The sequence below is a fragment of the Chinchilla lanigera genome, unplaced genomic scaffold (genome assembly GCF_000276665.1).
Source record: "Chinchilla lanigera isolate Chin_1 unplaced genomic scaffold, ChiLan1.0 scaffold00063, whole genome shotgun sequence".
Taxonomy (NCBI): domain Eukaryota; kingdom Metazoa; phylum Chordata; class Mammalia; order Rodentia; family Chinchillidae; genus Chinchilla; species Chinchilla lanigera.
The window spans coordinates 9,110,521-9,130,167 of NW_004955464.1; the positions used below are offsets into that span (position 1 = coordinate 9,110,521).

The 19,647-nt window shown below is 34.4% G+C and overlaps 1 protein-coding gene across 3 annotated transcripts in view; it reads left to right on the forward strand.

Moving 5' to 3' along the window:
- Window positions 1-19,647, forward strand: part of Agbl4 (ATP/GTP binding protein-like 4) — a 1,347,784-nt gene that overhangs the window by 263,120 nt on the left and 1,065,017 nt on the right. For all 3 annotated transcript variants that reach the window (XM_013521735.1, XM_005398626.2, XM_005398625.1), the window contains exon 3: window positions 10,373-10,497. In XM_013521735.1, the coding sequence (XP_013377189.1) occupies window positions 10,373-10,497 (125 nt within the window). The remainder of the gene's footprint in view (window positions 1-10,372; window positions 10,498-19,647) is intronic.

Genomic DNA, 19,647 nt, shown 5'->3' on the forward strand with positions numbered 1-19,647 from the left:
CAAGAAGAAGAGGTAACAATCATAAATATATATGCAACAAATACCCATGCAATCAACTGTATGAAATAAATATTAACAGACATGAAAAATCAAATAAGCATTAATACAATATTTGTATTGGGGGAATCTCAATACCCTAGTGTCACAAAAGGACAAATCAACTAAACAAAAAATCAACAATGAAATGTTAGAACTGAACCAAACTTTTGAAGAAATGGAGTTAGTAGATGTCTACAGAGCGTTCCACCCTACAACATCAAAATACACATTCTTTTCAGCTGCACATGGGACATTCTCCAAAATAGATCACATACTAGCTCATAGAACATACATAAGTAAATGCAAAAGAATTGAAATTATTCCATGCATTTATCAGAACACAGTGCAATGAAATTGGAAATTAATGGCAAAAGAAACTGCAAGATCTTCATAAACATATGGAAATTAAATAGCACCCTCCTGAACAACCAAAATGTAATAGATGAAATGGAAGAAGAAATTAGACAGTTTCTACAATTAAATGGCAATGACAGTACAACATACTGGAACTTAGAGGGCATAATTAAAACAGTCTGAAGAGGGAAATTTATAGCAGTGAATACCCACCCATATCAGAAAAACAGAGCCAGAAAAAATAAACAACTTAATGCTGAACCTCAAACTTCTAGAAAAAGAAGAACAGACTAAGCCAAAAGCTCATATGAGGGAAGAAATTATAAAGATCAGAGCAGAAATTAATGCATTGGAGGCTTAAAAACAATACAATGAATCAATGAATTAAAGAGTTCATTCTTTGAAAGATTAAATAGAATCAACAAACCCTTAGCCAATCTTATCAAAAAAGGAGGGAAAAGACTACTTTATTTTGGCAACTAGAAGAATGTTGGTCATATAGTAAACATTGTGAAATTATTAGCTGTTAATATTCACTTATAAATGTAGAGATTTTTCATTCTTTAGTTTTTTTAAAGAGAAAAAATAAACATAAAAATAAAACAGAATTTTCTAAGGTTAATTTTTATGTTAACTCTTTGCACATGAACTCATAATTTCTGTTTACTTTCTCCGCAAAACTATCTTAAAGTAGCATATTATTTTGCTTGAAAGTCTTTCGTTATTCACTTTATCATGCTTCTCTGCATTATATATATAGATATATAATACCTATATGTATATATAAACATTTAAAACTTAATGTGTACATATAAACATTAAAAACTTAGAATTTAAGACATACCAATTTATTACAATTATTATTATATATAATTGATGATATAAGGTAGTTATATTACCATTTTTGATACTTACTAAATATAAAATAAATGATCAGATTATTTGTGAAACTGAAGCAGTTGGATTCTAAGTCTGAAGGCAGACTGGGTAACTTAATGAGACCCCATTAAATAAAAAATTAAAAAGTACTGAGGATATAGCTTAGTGCAAGGACTTGGTTGAGTTCAATCCCCAGTACCGGAAAAAGAAAAAGAAAATCAGAATGTAGCTCTTAATTAAATAGATAGAGCTATCTATGCTTTAGTATTTCTCAGTGTGGCAAGGTGTTAAAATGAGGCAATGTGCAGTGGAAATTAATAGTAAAAGCGTATTTTGGGGCCCTGTAAGCTTGGGGTTTACAGAAGGTGCATTGGTGATTATTTAATGTAGTCCTTATCATAAAACTTGTAGTTTATCCAGACAATTATCTAAATTAAATGATGCTTTGATCAGAAAGAATAAAAGAACAGAGATACAGGTGACAATGGAAAACTTATATCTGGTGAATTTAATGCACTTTGGCAAAGATAAAAGGAAAGTTTCCTGTGTGAGCCTGAAGAAATCAAGAAAATTAAAACCTTCAACCTACTTCCAATATGCATTCCAGTGTACAAGATGTAACATTGAACTGTAGGAAGTTTTTTACCTTCCTACAGTACGAGATTTTTACCTTCTGTTTAAAATCATGGGGAACACAATACTGTGGGTGAGAGAATGCAGCAGCTCATGTTCCTTATTTAAAATTGTGATGTAGAGATTACACTTCCCATAAGATTTGTGTTTCTGAACATACTTTTTAAAAAATTGAATATTCTGAATTAGAATCATCAGATAGATAGATAGATAGGTAGATGAACATTTCAATAAGTCTGTCACCTGCAAAAAAATAAGGTACTATTGCTACCAGTCTTTCTTATCAATGCCTCTTTGCTTTGCTCTTTTGCAAGTCTCCCTTAAGAATGATACATTCTTTTTTAAAACCTGTGTGTGCATGCCTATAAAAAGAAAACCCAATATATAGGTGAAGCTGCTTGATTAAGAACCAGGGTGACATGGAATTTTTTAGAAAAATTATTTTTTTCTGTGACTCCATTTACTTAGCTATAAAGTAAAAACAAAAATATGGAATATGTCATATCTCCTGGGCAAACAAATGCTATATAGTACTGTATAATGAAGAAGGATATCTGTTCAAGTATACTGTAATTATAAATTTTAATATGTATAGCAATTATACTTTGGTATAGAAATTAACTATTTGAAAGGACACCATACAGAGTCCTATCTTAATGCTCACATCATAAGTAACACTACATTTTTATATTACTGCTTATATCATCAGAAAATCTATTCTCAGAGACTGTTAAAAAAAGAGAATAATAGATTATTTGACAATAATGTGGAAATAGAGGAGCAAATCAGTATACAGAAACTGTCATAACTACTGCCACCATAGGCTATGCTATATCTAAATTTAGAGCCTACCAAAATGGGTCCAAATCCTTCATTTCGAATGCTACTCTTTGCCTTCAACAGAGAAAGTTAGAAAGGAAAATGAGAGTTTAGGATGATTTTCTGCTACTTTCAGTGAAGGGAAATGATCAGACACAAGTATTTCAATCTGACCATTTTTTGTTGACCCTAGGGATCTTATATGCCAATAGAATACAGTCTTTTCTTCCATAGGAAAAAAAAAAACTAATTGTGAAAAGACAGGTGAGGAAAGAACCAGTAAGGTACCTGATTTTTGAACATGTTTCCAGAAAGATTGATTTTAAGTATGAGTTCATGCAAACCTTAAGTATATGGAAATAGAGATTTCTAAAAGCATAAATTTGAAATTTTCATGTGCCTTTTAGAGAGTTTTGTATTTTGGTTAAAATAAATTTTGACCAATATTTGCAGACATGCACATGGAAATATTTACGAGCATCCGCTGTCATGCTTGTAATTAAGAAAATTAAAAGCACCATTAGAAACATTAACAAGTAATTATGGATAATATATTTTAAAAAAGAAAACAATATAAAATTAAAACAAATAGACTACATATAATTTATTAAGTACATATAGTATATCAGCAATGATAAGTAATCAGATAAGTAAACTTCCATAAGGTCAATCCTAGTTTGGCCGTCTAATTATAGGTAGAGAAGGGTGTCCCATATGTTAGGTACTTCTAACACAATACAGGAGTGCAAGGACGCTCCCAGAACTCTGCTGGGCTTAGAGCAACTGTTTGCTGAATGCTGCTTAACTCACTGTAATACAGAATAGTGGAGTCATCACTGCAGTACAGTGGCCATTATTGTAAGCTATTTCAATAGCCATGGATGTCCAGGTGGCTGCAGAGGAGAGGATGGAGAAATTAGAAGAGTTACAATTTGAAAGAAATACTAATCTTTTTACCTATCTCTTAACTTCTAACCTGATTGGAAATGTTGATGAGCAGGACACTAAGCTAGCAACCTACTTTGTGCGGCTTAGTAGGAAGAAGGAGAAGAAAAACCAGATGTAAGCTATTTTATCTTTTCACTACAATGCTATTATAAAAAAATGGAATCCCTAGGATGAGGGAATTGGGAAGAAACTGAGATTGAAGTAATAGAGCATGGGGATCCTTTTGCCTATGATCCTTACTTTTCCACACCATCGTTTATGCAATTCATGCTAAACGTACAGAATAGGCAGGTGTAGGAAGAGGGCCCTCAATTTAAAAAACTACAGTTGTTCAGGAATATACTGCAGTGCAGTTGCTAGATACTACAAAATCTTTTAAGCAACTGCCACATAAAAGTTTGACTGCCTGGGTAGAAAGACCCTAGGACACAAGGATTAATCAGGAGGCATATTTGAAGCTGTAAAAATAAGTAACATTACTACTCATCCAGCCTTAGGCAGTGGCTGAATAGTGGCTGGTAGATGCAAGGAAATTACTTCCTTATAGACTGGGTCATCACGGGCACAAGAGAGGTATGGACAGGTGAGGGAGATTTCCCAGGGCAGATACCCCATGGAAAAGCAGAAAAGAAACCTCTGGTTATTCTGCATGGAGTAGATTGCCCCTACTCATGATTAGGTTTAGTGCTAAGGGTGTTCATGAGTGAGGGCTATAGGGGTATGCGATAAGTCAGGTGTTTCGAAGCCCCAGTAAAGCTGTGGTTAGAGTTGGAGTGAAAAACGGTTACAGACTGTTTCTCAAGAACAATACAACCTGCTTTCCCTCCTCAGCCTGTCAGACAGGATGTTTATGATGTGAGTAAGGTTATTATTGCTAACTTTGGATAGACCGAATGTAGTCAGAATGGGGTGCACCTTGTCACATAGGGTGGCAAGAAAAAGGGATAAACAAGAAGGGGAAAGAGGAGAAATAAGGGAGTGGTTGACAAGTAGAACACAAGAATGACATGACGTTTTATGCAATCTTGGTAACATTATGGAAAAAAAATTAAATTAAGCCCAAGCAATGTTTTCAGTCTTTCTCTCTGCTCCCTGTACAGTGGAAGATAAACAATGTCCATACTCTTGCAGTGCTGCCACTTGGGATGGACTGCCCCCACTCCATGATTAGGGTTGGGGCTAAGGCTGTCCAAGATTGAGAGCTGTAGGGGGAAACCAGAAGTCTGACATGGAATTTGCCATTTATTGATTCTCCCAAAAGAAGGAGCAGATTGTCTCTCTGGTACATATGGGTACTGAATATCCAGTAATTCATAGCACCTCTGTAGATTTTCGGGGACTCTGGACAGTTACTGATGTGTTTTTGGGTCAGCTCTTCAGAGTAAAATGAGTTTTCTTGCACCTAGAAATAGAGAGAGTACTGGCATTTCATAGCTGGTACTAATCTCCTTCCCCCCACCCCCGCACACACTGTGGGGGAGTTTTGACTTAGAATTCAGGTAGTACAGACAATACAGAGGAGAGCAAAATGAAACCCTGTTAGCTTTCTTGCGTCTAGAATGATAGTAACTATAAGGCATTACGGGACGTCAAGGGACATGCTGAGATTGGAGAAATCATAAAACAAAGTGGTTTGGAATTTTGTAATCTGACCATAGTGCCATCAGTATCCCTGTTTTGCTGATGAAAAAAAAAAAAAAAAACACATGGAACTTGAATACCTGTTGACTGGAGGGAGCTAAGGAAGATAATACTTTGTATCCATGCTGTAGTGCTGGAAAACATCCTGTCCTCTCTTGTCTTTCTGTGCTGTTTTGCCCTTAGTTTATGCTTTTTCAGCATTTCCTTTTTAAGGACTCCAAGAACCAGTAAACTTCACTTGGGAGGGTGGGCAAGGGACATTTCCGGTATTGCCTCAGAGATATCTGTATATTCCTAGAATCTCCCATAGCATGGTGGTTTGGGATCTTTATTCTCATCCCCTGAAGATCTTGCCTGTCCTTTATATTGGTGATATTATGTTAACTAGTGAAGATTATGTCCTCTGAAAGGACACAGTACAATGATTATGCACTCACTTATACATCAATAATGGGTTGTCAATCCCAACAAAATTTAGGAGCCTATACTATCTGTGAAGTTTCTGGGGATAATTTGATGAGACAAGATCATAGTATAAGATGAAGTGAAATCTTCACCCTCCACTTACAATAAAGGATGTACAGATTTGAGGGGGGACTACTTGATTATTGGCATACTTTTACCCTTACCTACTTCAGTGCCTATGCCCACTATGTTGAACTAATTATGAAGGGATCCATTTCAGGCCAAAATATTCCCCTGTAAGAATCATTTGAAAAGGCAAAGACTTTGATAGCCTAGGCACAGACTTTAGGTCTTTCTTTACCAGGTGTACCAGTGCAGTTAGATGTCATCAGTGTAGCATTTGGCATGAGTTGGCCTATCTGAGAATAACTACAATGGAAAGAGCTACCTCTGGTCTTTTGGTTACCGATGGAAGATCGCTAAAATTAACATACCTCTTTAGAACAGCAGTTTCTAGAGTGTACAGTGCCTCATCATAGGTGGAGCCATTGATGAAGACTTTATCAGTAATAGAACTGGCCTACCGCTAAAGTGGAGGGTGGACAGCCTATTTTACCAGCATGTAGCACAGACTCTTCCTTTAAATAAGTGGAATGCATATTTACAACAACATAGTGTTCTTTCCAATAACATATTGACTTCCAGGCTATGAATAGCCTTGGGCCTGGTTACTTACAAAATGCCTCACCAATTCAGATTGCTGCCCCCTTGTCTGTGATCTCACATGTGCTAAAGAGGTGGCCCACCTAGCTGGAAGTGCTTGATGTACAAGTTAGCCCAGCAAGGGGGACTCAAGTGTCTGGATGTTAGTGTAATATGACCTGCCACTGACACTGTCTGGTCTGAGGCGAGAAAAACATCAGAGCAGCCAGTGGGAATTAAGTGGAATGGCTTAAAACTACTGGCTCAGTTGTGGCCAGTAGTTTTTTTGTATTGATAGTTGGACAACATAGCAAAGTCTTGTATGGTGGATGGCAAAGTGACAAAGAGAACAATGATCTCTACTGCTGGGAAAACCTCTCTGAGGTGATAGCAAATGTGTGAACATGAAGGAAGAACACAATGAGCTCTGTATCATTTACTCCCTCACATTAGGACTGCTGCCCTCTGGAAATATGCAGGCATGTGTTTTGACTAATGTGCAGATTCTGGCCCCAACCCAGACCATAGACATGGACTTGTGAGTCCATAGAAAGATTGAATACAAAACTGCTAAAGCAGGGTAGCAGGATTGCTCGTAGAATATGACTTGGTGATTACCGCAACCCCGTCAATGTTTGATGAATCTGACGTGGTGAGCACTGCGCACTTAAGCAACCTCAAATGGTGAGGTATTTCAGAAACAGTCAGGCCCAGGACCATCTCACATTTTATATATATTAATTTGCTTGATGTTTCACAAGTCCTGTAGGTTTGCTTCTTTTTCTTCTTCTTCTTCTTTTTTTTTTTGGACTTTCAAATTATGTTTTCTGGTTCTTTCTTCTGTTTGATTGGCACTACCTGTAAAGCCTGCAGTTGAACTTTTCGGCTGAGTCACTGTATTGTTCATGTCCAGAATTTATGTTTGGTTGTTTTGTAATGGTCTTTAAAATCTCTGTTGAATTTCTAATTTTGTTCATGTATCATTTTCCTGATATCATGTAGCTGTAAATTTGTTTTCTCATGTTACTCACTGAACTTTTTAATTATTTTTAATTCTTTTTAGGTAGGTTACAGATCTCCATTTACAGTTGATTACAGAAGTTTTATTTATTTATTTTTATTTAGTGGTGAGTCGTGTTTCCCTGGTGTTTTTGTGATCCTCGTAGCTTATGTTGATGTGTCTGCATTTGAAGAAGCAGTAACTTTTCTCAGTCATTACAAACTGACTTTGGCAGAGAAAGCCCTTCAGTAGTCAGCCTTTGCTGAGATTCCATGTCCATCAGTGGACTGATTGTGGAATCTGCGGGCTGGAAGGCCCAGTGCTGCCAGGGTTGCAGGGTAGTTGTTGAAGTTCATCCTTTTGAGAGCCCCCAACACTTTTCTTAGTTCTTAGCTTCCTTTAGGTTATCTAACTGTGCTGATTAATGTTCTAGATATGACAAAAATGGATTGCTCAGTTAGTGCCCCCGCAGATTCAGGACGTCAGGAGCTCATTTCACTATGCCTCATGTGAAAAATGATAGTCCGAGAGGATCTTCTCTGTGTGGCACAGTGCTGGTTTGGAAGGAGGGTCATAGGGGCATGGTGAATCTAGTATTCTTATTGGTTCTAAACTTTTATCAATATTATGTTCTACCAGTGTTCTGTAACCTAATATTTGGATTCTGGAGCTCTTGTAAAGGATCTTGGTCCATGGATGGTTGTTAAATCATTGTTTGTGGTGGCATGAGCACTAGGACCTCCTATTCAACCCTCTCACTGATGTCACTTTTGTTCATTCTTAATATCAAAATGAGGTTTTGTTTCCTTATTATTTTCTAGGTGAGCTTTGCTGAAAGTGGTTAATGTTAAAAATCTTTATTAAAAACACAACCAACTTTTGCATTTTAAATTTAAGGAGTACATTAAAAACGTTTTTCTTTTCTATTCTTTTTTTTGGTTCTGCTTTTTATCATTTATTTTGAAAAAGCTTCACATTTTTAACTTCTTTTAGTAGTCTTAGATCACTGATTTTTAACCTTATGTATAAGTCAGTGAAAATCAATTATGTATCTCTATCTACATGTATACACGTATCTCTGTTTACACATATAAACTTGTATAACTATAAATGTTCATCTTAAATGTATTTAGATATATTTCACAACACTTTATTCCTTCATATTATTGTATAATATTATTAATGAATTGTCTTCAACATGAAGGAATAAAATGTGATGAAGAACATATAAAGATGGTACTAGTCCTTTGGAATTTGTAGAAACTTGTTCTGTAGACCAGCATATGATCAGTTTTGTGATGTGTATGATGTTCATTTAAAATGAATTTAGATTATTTAGCTCTACAAATGTCAAGTGATTTATAAATAAATTTAAATTTTATGTTGTATATTACATATATTTATAAATCATGCCCTTAATTTGTCACCATATTTTCTGAATAACTGGGGGATTTTCTTACTTAGTGGCATTGGTGTGTTAAATTTCTTACTAAGATTCTAGATTATATCTTTCGTATTTTGAATGTTTTAATGGATATATAAATATATATGATTTCAGGACTTTTAAGAGGTTCTTGGTGTAATTACTCTTTTTGAAAACATGAAATACCCTTTGTGGTAATGCTTCTTAAAGTCTATCTTGTTTTATATAAGTGTAGCTATATTAGTTTTCTTATTCCTTGAGCCTTTCTATTAAAAATTTCATCCTTTTATTGTCAGTCTTTCTGTACACTCAAATGTAAAGTTTTGTTTACAAGCAATGTACAGTTTTTATATTGATAATAAAATTGTTTGGGCCAGGGATTTAGCTCGGTGGTGCAGTGCCTGCCTGGCAAGCGTGAGGTACTGGTATCCCCTTGCAAAATAAAATTCTTTTCTTTTAAAAAATATTTTATATCTGCAGCTTTATTTTAAAGAGAGTAGTAAAAAAAAAAAGAACAATAGCAGCATATCAGCATCACAGACATAAACAAAACAAAGCAAGAACATTAACAGTGATACAAGTTTACAAAAAAAATGATAGGAATTATCAGTAGTTTTTATATTACATATTGTTATCTTCAACTACATTGCTCAGATAAAATTTTTGTCTTTAACTTGAAATATTTTATTATATATATTTAGGGTATATAGCATGATCTTTTGCTGTACTCACAATACTTATACATTTTTAAACAACTGTCAAGGTCAAGTATATTAACATTTTGAACATCTGTTTACCTCTTTTTATATATGTGAATATGTGGAAAGAACATCTAAAACAGTGCTGGGCGAGCCTATGGCACACATGTTATTTTTTTCCCTTAAGACAAAAGATGTTAATGTGTGAGTTGCTTTTTCCAAGCTAAAACCTTAGCATTCAGGTTTAATTGCAGTGTTGACACTTTGCAATAAATAAGTGGGTTTGGGTTACAGTTTGGAACTTGGTCTCTAAAAGGTTCGCCATCATTGACCTAAAATCTACTCCTAGGAAGTTTACAGTGTATAGTACAATATTGTTAACTATAATCCTCATTATGTATATCAAATATTTAAATCTAATGTTACTGCATATCTGCAATATTGTGCCCTTTTTCCTAAATCTCCCTATTTTCTCACCCAATCCTCCATCTCGTAACCACCATTGCATTTTCTCTTCATATGTATCCCTAATTCGACACTGATAATGCCTAACACAGGATTTAAATTTTAGCTGAAGGAAATAGAAGCAAGTAACCAGGTAAGCAGGTTATAACAACCAGGCAAAGCTGCCTACACCACAACCTAAACTAACTGAAATTTTACCTTGCTCTGGGCTGATTTAGAGCTTGTGGTCTTTCAGACTGAGTGCTGAACCTATTAGTTTGGCCTGATGAAGAATGCCAAAAACATACTTCACAATATTTAAAAATATATACCATTAAACTGCATGCAGTTCTATTAAAATGGAATTCTCTTAATTTTTATTACCAGGTAACCTTGGACGGGTGGACCAGGTCTCTGAGTTTGAGTATGATCTGTACATTAGGCCGGATACCTGTAATCCACGTTTCCGAGTTTGGTTCAACTTTACTGTTGAAAATGTAAAAGAATCACAGGTGAGAGAAATAGTGGATATTATCTTGTAGTTTTGGTAAGAAGAATATCCTTACTTTCTTTAATAATTATCAAAATAATGACTATATTAGAATACATTCATGCAAGTCTGTAACAATGATAGAGTTTTGTTTCAAGAGATACAGAGAAATAGGTAAGGCATACTGACTTTTATTATCTAATTGTTATTAAATAATCAAATATTTTGTCTAAGGATGAAGTATTCTTTAATGATTTAACCATTGGCATGATATGCTAGGCTTTCCTCAAGGACGTTACAAGGAGACAGTGGAAGTGACTTAGTGTTATGTTTACATAGATAGGATTCCTTATATCTCTTCTTTGTAAAGACCCATGAGAGACATTTCTCAAAGGCTTCAATTTTAGACATTTCTCAGAGGCTTCAATTTTAGAAGCTTTTCTTCTATATTGTTTACATTTTTAAGACTTTTTTTACATGACTCCTCATATTTTCCTTTTGCTTTGGCTGCTGGGAAACTCAGAGTCTATTTTACATTTCTCTTTAGTGACTCTAGATAACTTTCTGTGATTGTGTTTCTATGTACTAGCATTGTTAAAGTTGTGAATATATTAATTTGCCTCTAACCTTGATTTCTTCAGGTCCCTTTTTAGTTGATTTTTAATAATCATTTTCAAATCTTGTTTTGCATGAAAAATTATTGATGAATAAACAGTGATGAAAGTATAATCCTTGGTAATCAGTTATCACTCTGTTATATTGAGACAACTGATCATGGAAGACTATGTGCAAACTTTACAAACACTCTAATTTTATGATTTTAAATATATGAAGCACAGTCCTGTTACCCAACATCTATCTTCTTTCGGACGTATGGGAAAAAGTGAGGTGTTCATTTCCCCTCTTGAGTCTACTGTTGGCTCACTTTTTTACCTGGTTACTTGCTTCTATTTCCTTCAGCTGAAATTTAAATCCTGTGTCAGGCAGTTCAGTGTCTGGAATTAAGGGCTCTTTTATATTTCTCCACACGGTGCTGTCCCTTTCATACTGGCTTCAGGAAAAGGGAAGCGGGGTGCAGCCACATCACCTACTACCAGTTATCTTCATTCTTTACAATACGACTGACACAGGACTGGAAGTATGTAATGATTACTGGAGTTTGGGAACTAACTGGCGTAAATCAAATATAGGAGAGATCTCTGTGAATTGTTCACTAGGTAAGACTTATCTCACAACTTTAGGATGGAGAGAGAGGAAAAAAAGTTAAAATCCCCATAAGGAGACAACTTTAGCTCCTACTTTTGTTTTTTGGTTTCACTTACTTTCCCATGACAAAAGTTCCTTTGTCAGTTTTTCACAAAGATAAAATCATATTCTTTCTCTCTGCTGACCTTATTAGAAGCCAAACTTTACTTGTATGGGTTCATGTATACAGTTATCCTCAAAATATATTTTCCAACATCTGTGTTACTGAGTCTAGAGAGTATAACTCACAGCAGGAACCCTTAGCCGCCTGTATTGGACTGAGTGCAAATTTGGGCCCATTGTAAGGGTCTCTTTCTATCATGAGGTAAACAAACGACTTCTTGTTTTTCTGTTGGTACTCCTGTGTCAATAACTTATAGTTGTCACATACACATACTTCTGAAAAATAAACAATAATTATAAAGAAATATAGTTAAATAATGTGAAAGAAGAGATATATTGCTTGAAAGCAATATAATTTGGTAGGATTTCTAAATGTGAAAAAAGATTAATTTTCTTCTATTTTCATAGTGTATGTGTATTCTTTAGCTCACCCACTGCATCCAAGAACCCACTGATGCCTGGAAATGGGGCTGGTTGCTTTTCATATAACAGAATCATCTATCCTCATTATGTCCCTTGCCAAATAGAAACTTAGAAGTAGCTCAGAGATTACACCATTTCTTTAACCTAAGGTTATATTAATTTTTGGCCTCATTTTTCATTCACTGTAGTCTCTGTAATGATTGTCTTTATCTAGCTTGTACTTGTAGGGAAGAGAATAAAGGTGAGGTGCTTAGAGAGTTGAGGAAATGTGTTCCTTCAGTTACACTACATGACACACGGTCTTTTGCACAAAATTTGTCATGTTTTCCAAACTTTCTTATTTACACTTCCAGTTTGCTTACATGGGTGATCTTTTTATTGTTTAAAATGTCACTGTCACAGTGTTATAGTTTGCACATTATATGTTAATACTACACAATCTCTATTGAAATCTTATCTGTCAGTTAAACAAGAAAGTAACATGATGTATAAGGAGTTATTCTAATAAGGGAATTGGGCATGTTTTTTGAATGTTCACTTTTAAAGTTATTAGAACTAATGTTTCCTTTGTCTCTCTGAGGTCTAACTACATATCCAATGTTATCTCATCCTTGTCACAATATGCTTTATCAGCCTCTTTCCGTGGGCCACTGCTCCATCAACTGTAATCACATTATATAGTCATGGAAATCTGTCTCAAAATGGTATAAAGATCTGCTGGAAAGATATCATATATATCTCTAGCTCACAGGATATTTGTTTTCATGGTTGTGTACATGGAAGAGAATGGTTTTGCTATTAGTTTGACTTGTGAGGTCTGTTTTTATAATGTCTCTTCCTATAATCTTCCCATAATCTTCTTTCATCTCAATTTCCGTTAAAATGAGAGCTGCATAAATGTAATCTAGTCAAAAACCTTATTTAGGGCTTGGTACTAGCAGACAAAAAGTATTAGTTATCATATACTGACTCCATTAAATGAATGTTAAAATTGAAGCACAAATTTTAGCTTTGGGCTTATTTTCCTTGATACTTTTAGGAAGTGATCGAAGCTTGGAATATGTGGTGCTATATCCCAGGACTGATGTATTAACCTCCTAAAAAGTAGTTGTTAAAGACTAAATTTGTATGAGTTGATGAAAACTAAACATCCTGATACTTTATAAAGAAGTAATTTTCTCTCTGAAAAACTGATATTAAACATTCCTATGTGGAAATTTATTGTCAATGCAACAAAACGTTTGTGTGATATGAAAGCAAATCTTTCTATTTAAATACTCATAATAAAACTTTAGCCAATAAAAGTAAATAAGTTGGTTATGCCCAGACTATTTAAACTTTTTTTTCTTTTATATTCTTTTTACCTCTTTGAATTTATCTTTCTCCATTCTGCTTGTGGAAGTAGTCAGTGCTCAAAGTAGTAAATTTGGAAAATACAGATAATTATTAGAAGCAGACAGCAAACATGCACACACATACCTATCATCTTAATGAGCCAGAAGCAAAGGCTGCTAACTTTTGGCATATTTATTCCTAGGCTTATTTTATTTTCTGTTTTATTTCTGGAACATAATTTCATACATAAATATCTTGCTTCTAAAGGACCTGTCATGGCTTATATCTTGATGTTCTCCCAAAGCCTGATGGACTCATAGGTGAGTCTTTTATGAGTGACTGGATCACACTGGTGTGTGATACTGGATCAGCCCACTGATTGGTTTAACATAATTCTGGGTGTGGATGATGGTTTTATTGAAGAGGAAAGGCTCAAACTGGGTGTGAATGGCACCAATGAATAGGTTTGTAACACGGATGGAATCAAAAGGGGAAACAGAAGGAAGCTGCTGTTGCCTTCTGCCTGCTACACCATGAACTGTTTCTGCTCTGCCATGCTCTCTGCCATGCCACTCTTGGAGCTACCTGATTATGGACTGAAACCTGTATAAACCTCTCACCTAAAATAAACCTTTCTTCCTTTAATGTGTTGTGTTGAATATTTTGTCTCACAATGATAAAATAAATAAGACAAAAACCTAAAGATTATCACAAGCAATTTTGTGTCATTAAAAACTTACAGACATGGCTGTCCAACAGTAATTTATTTGATCATTTGTGTATTCTTAGGCATAAAGATTATTTTCTCTTGTATGTTGTTGAATAACACTGTAGTAAACATCTTTATGTAGGAAATGTTACTCCATTTCATTTTGCTTCCTTAGGACAAATCATATGAGGAGAACCTATGAGAAAAAAATGTATATATATGATAAAGATCCTTTATGCATGTTTCTAAAGTGTTGCCCAAAAGTTTACTCCATTTTGTTTTCTTACCAACAGATATCTTTTCTTGAATTTTTTGCTTGAATCATTTCATGTATTCAAATGTTTACATATCCAGAGTAAAATGCTTTTCCCTCCTCATTTTCTTTGAAACTCCACACAGAGAAATTATGATGCTATGTGCCAGGCTTCTAGTCATAAAGACACTGATTGCTTTCCAGCAATGGCATGAAACAACAGAACAGATTCATGTAATATTTTGCCTTTTTTCTGAGTATGTCAATCTTGTTTTACCTAGGTATTGCAACAAATCATCCTCTGAGTTATGAAAATGAGAAGGATGAAATATTTCTTGAGCCAGGTGTGGTGATGTACATTGCTAGTTCCAGCTACTTGAAACGCTGAGGCAGAAACATAGCTTGAGCCTACGAACTCAGTTCCATGCTGGGTAATATAGTGAGATTTTATCTCTTGTAAAAAGTGTGTACTGGATTTCTATAAGCAGGAACATAGTTTAAACACACACACATACACACACACACAAGCACACACTGTTATATATCATGTGTTTAAATTTGACTTCAGAAGTGTACTGCTAAAAAAGTGCTACTGTTTCCATTCTGCCTTTACTCCTTATCCACCTCTTTTTGCTGCTCCTCCTTCTTTCAAAATCTGCTCTCATCATCATTATAAGCAACGTACAGTGGACCTTTTGTTAGATAAAGCTGTGTCTAACAGCTTAGATCTGCCACTAACAAATGCTGTGGCCTTGGGAAAGTTACTAATAATCTCTTTATACTATTGATTTCTATATGTATTCAATAAGGCTAGTAGTATTTAATAAGGGTGAAAGCTAATAGCAGTACTTACTAAGGTTTATATAAGAATTACATGTGGCCATGCATATAATACACTAAAGCTAATGCTTGGTAAATAAAAATACTTAGTAAATGTTTACTATTCATATTGCTACGATTGTAATGCTCCTAGAAAATAGAGCAGAGATTCTCATTTTCTATGTTATTCAATTTATTACAGTAATAGTCATTTACTGAAAAGTTTCATGTTACAGCTATTATTCTAAATGATTTACATTAATTAATTTAATCCTCAATCCTTTGAGGTAAGTACTATCAGTACCACCCACCCTATATTACAGATGAAGAAATTGAGGAACAGAGGAATGAATAGTTTGCTGAAGGTCACCTAATTAGAGGATTTGTACTCAGACCCTGTTAGAAATTTTCACTACATAAAAGTTTGGAAATATAGGTAAATACTGAGAGCAAGAAACAAAAACAAAAACAATAGCACTTCAAAATCATAATTCTAATACTTAGAATTACTATGAAATTTTTTGACATCTTTGTTTCTGTTTTCTATTTAATCTTGAAATGAATTATATTCTGTCTTTAGGGATTACTGCCTTAATTTCTATTTTCTACAGCTTTTAAAAATATTATCCAAAAAAGCAGAAAAACCAGTAGCTAAAATTTAGTACCTAATCACACTAAAACCCATACAAATCTAGAATGAGAAAGGAACTTCTTTACCTAGTAAAGAATTTCTCCCAAATATCAAGATAAACTATCAAAGAAAGTAGTCAAACTTTAACAGCATTCACTTTAAAATCAGATAAGAAAAGGATGACTTATCAATATACTGTTCACATGGAGATGACAAGAAAAAGAAATAACTGTAATGATTAGAAAGACAGAGGGATAGTTATAATTATTTGCAGTTGTATGATTGTCTTGAAAAAAATCTACAGGTAAACTATTAGAACTAAAAAGAATTTAGCAGGATTAAAGAGTATGACATCAATATGGATACCGTGATCTGAACATTTTCCCCAAAAATGATAAGTTGTAACCCTAACTTGACAAAGTGATGGTATTAGGAAATGGGGACTTTGGGTGGTAATTAAATCATGGAATATATTCCTCCTGAAGAATTGTAGCCCTTGAAAAGGAGGCCCTAGACAGCTACCTTTCCATTTTTATCATGTTGAACACAGTGAGAGTTGACATCTATGAATCAGGAAACAGACCCTTACCAGATTTAGAATCTTCCCATTCCTTGATTTTGGACTTCCTAACTTCCACTATTATGGGAAATAACTATTTGTTATTTGTATGCTTCCCTGTGCATGATATTTTATTGTGTCACACTAAACGGATTAACACAATGTATAATTAGTAGTTTTCCCTGTTTCAGCAATAATAAACAGTATAATAAGAAAAATATCCATGTAACTTGGAAATCAAAACAGCTAAGATACCTAAGAGTAACAGGTATGTGATCAGTATGGAAAAAAAGTGTCAAACAGTATTATTAGGATATAATACTCAAGACAGTAAAAAATATGATTGTGCTTGAGGAGTTTGCATTCTAAATGTGTGGTAGAGAATGAGGGAAAAGACAAAAAATAATATAAGTAAATTAAGTAGTATATTAGAAAGTGATAATTGCTATGGAAAGAAAGTAGAAGAAAATGAGAGGGACGACAAGGAGAACAAATTGCATACTCATGATGGTAGGCCTTATTGAAAAACGTTGTGATCAAAGACAAGATAAGGACATTTGCCATACAAACATCTGGTAGAAACTTCCTACAGAGAAGAATAGCTATCGCCCTGGCCAGCACATCCAGTTGGGAATACTTCAGGCTTATTGGAGGTACAGCAAAGAAGTCAATATGGTTAGAGCTAATTGAGCAAGGCAGAAAGTAGTAAAACATTTGTTCCAAGAATTGTGTATGCAATAGAGAAGAGATGAGTGTGGATTACCATGATGATTTTATCGGATCTGGTTTTCCATTGTACAGGCACTGTCTTTTACTCTGAGAAACAAAAAATTAAAGGCTTACCTAGTAATCACATGATACACCATGTCATAAAATTACTCTGGTTTCTTAGTTGAGAGTAAAATCTAACGGTAGCACAGCCCAAAGGTAATAGCAGGGAAACAGCAGTAAGAAGACTTGTAGAGTAATCTAAGTGAGAGATGATAGTAGCTTCAACCATTGTGGTAGCAGTTAAAGTGGTGAGAAGTGGCTGAGGATACTCTCTAGGGGTTTCCTGATGTGTTTTGTATAGATACACAATGAAGAAAGTTGTTAAAGATGACTTTAGGCTTTTGACATACATATTTGGAAGGGTAAAGATATCTTATTTTCAAAGATAAGGAAAGCTACTAGAGGAGAAATTTTGAAGGAAAGATGCAAGTTTAATTTTAGGAAGGTTAAATATGAAATGCTTATCAGAAATTTAAATCAGCTACTGCATAGGCAGTTGGATGCATGAGTCTAGAAAATGAGAGAGAAGTCAGGATTGGAGATAACGCATATGGAAATTGTTGTCATATAGATAGTATTTAAACAAAAACCAAGATAATATAACCAAAAACCAAAGTATTTATTGATAAGAGAAGAGGTACTCAGAAAGAAGCCCAAAGATTTTCTGAACAAGGAACCAGCAAATAAAATGGAGAAAAAACAGATTGTTAGTAGAAAGAAATCGAAGAGCTTGTATTATACTGAAAGGCAAGTAAAGTGTTTTTGAGGAAAGAGTGAGCAAAACGGACTCCTCTGAAAGTTGTGGGCGTTACATCCCTAGACCACCGTCAAACTATGGAACACTGGGAAGGTATTTCAGGTATGGTAAAAAAATGCCTATAAATACCTACATTTATAGTTTAAACCCTAAATGTGCTATGTCTCCCATAGTTTGAAGTGTGCTTCAAAGGGGAACAAAGAAATAGAGGGTAGCTGACAGAGGAAGTAGGGACAAGAAAAAGATGATTAGAAGTGAGAAACTGCATGTTTGTGTCATGATTGGGAAGACCTGGTCCACAGCAAATGATGGCGAGTGAATGGGAGTAATTTCTGTGATGATGTTCTGAAGTGTTAAGCAGAGGTAGCCCATAAATTGAGAGCTTGACCTTAGATAAGGGCACCGATGTTATTGAGTAACAGCACTTTGGACAAAGGAGAAAGTTGGAGCAGATACTATACTAGGGAGTGGAGAGATGTAGTGGAAGTAACCTGTAAAGATTTTGTTTTGCTTCAGTTGTCAGTTCTCTCAGTAAAATAGGAGGCAAGGTCATCTGCTGAGGTTGATGGGAATAGGTTTGAACTTGAAGTAAAACAAGGCACAAAATATTTGTCAAAGAATAAATGAACTATAGTAAAATATATGATTTATGGCCAATAATAATGTAATATTGAGATTTGCAGACACAGTTTAAAAGCATAAAACTAGTGTGAGCAAATTTGATTTTTATCTATTTTGTTTATGAACAATAAGAAGAAAGTTTGATTTAAGTGTAGTTGCTTTTTTATTTTTCCTGAAGCATCATTTTATTTTGTTATTATATTTTTACTATTTGCACTCACTTGGTAAGATGTAATTTTTAAACAACTAGATTAAAATATACCACAATAAAACTATGAAACATTCTATCACTCCAAAAAGAATTGTATCTTTTAAATTCTTCCCATCAATATGTAAGAGTTTCCACGTGGCTAATTTTTATATCTTCTATTTTTCTGATCATGTTTATGTTTTGATTAAACCCCTGAATTTACTTCTAATAAATGAATGTATTAATAATAACTATGTAGAATCCATGTCTGAGAATCCTTTTATCTTTGCTTTTATAGGTACTCTTCTATTGATTTTTTCTGCAGTGTTTCAGTGGGTCACATTTTTAAAATGTCTTTTGAATATATAGTAATTTTTTATTAGACTTGGGAATTGGGTTAGTGTGGAGTGCTTAGATTTTTTTTCACTTAAATTTTTTTTTTTTTTTCTGGCATGCAATTACTTGTGGAACAGCTTGATCCATTTTTGAGGCTACTTTAAAGTTTTGTTAGGGCAGTCCTAATGTAGCGATGGCAGTTTAGCTGTACTGCTCCGGTATAACCATTCTGGAATACCTACTACATGTTCCAGATGTCCAGTGAGGTCGCTCTAATAAATCCACTCTCTGAGCAGTTTTCCAAATGCAGTCACTAGTTATTTAATGATAGGGATGCATTCTAAGACATGAGCTATTAGGTGATTTTGTAATTGTTAAAACATTATAGAATATTCTTCCA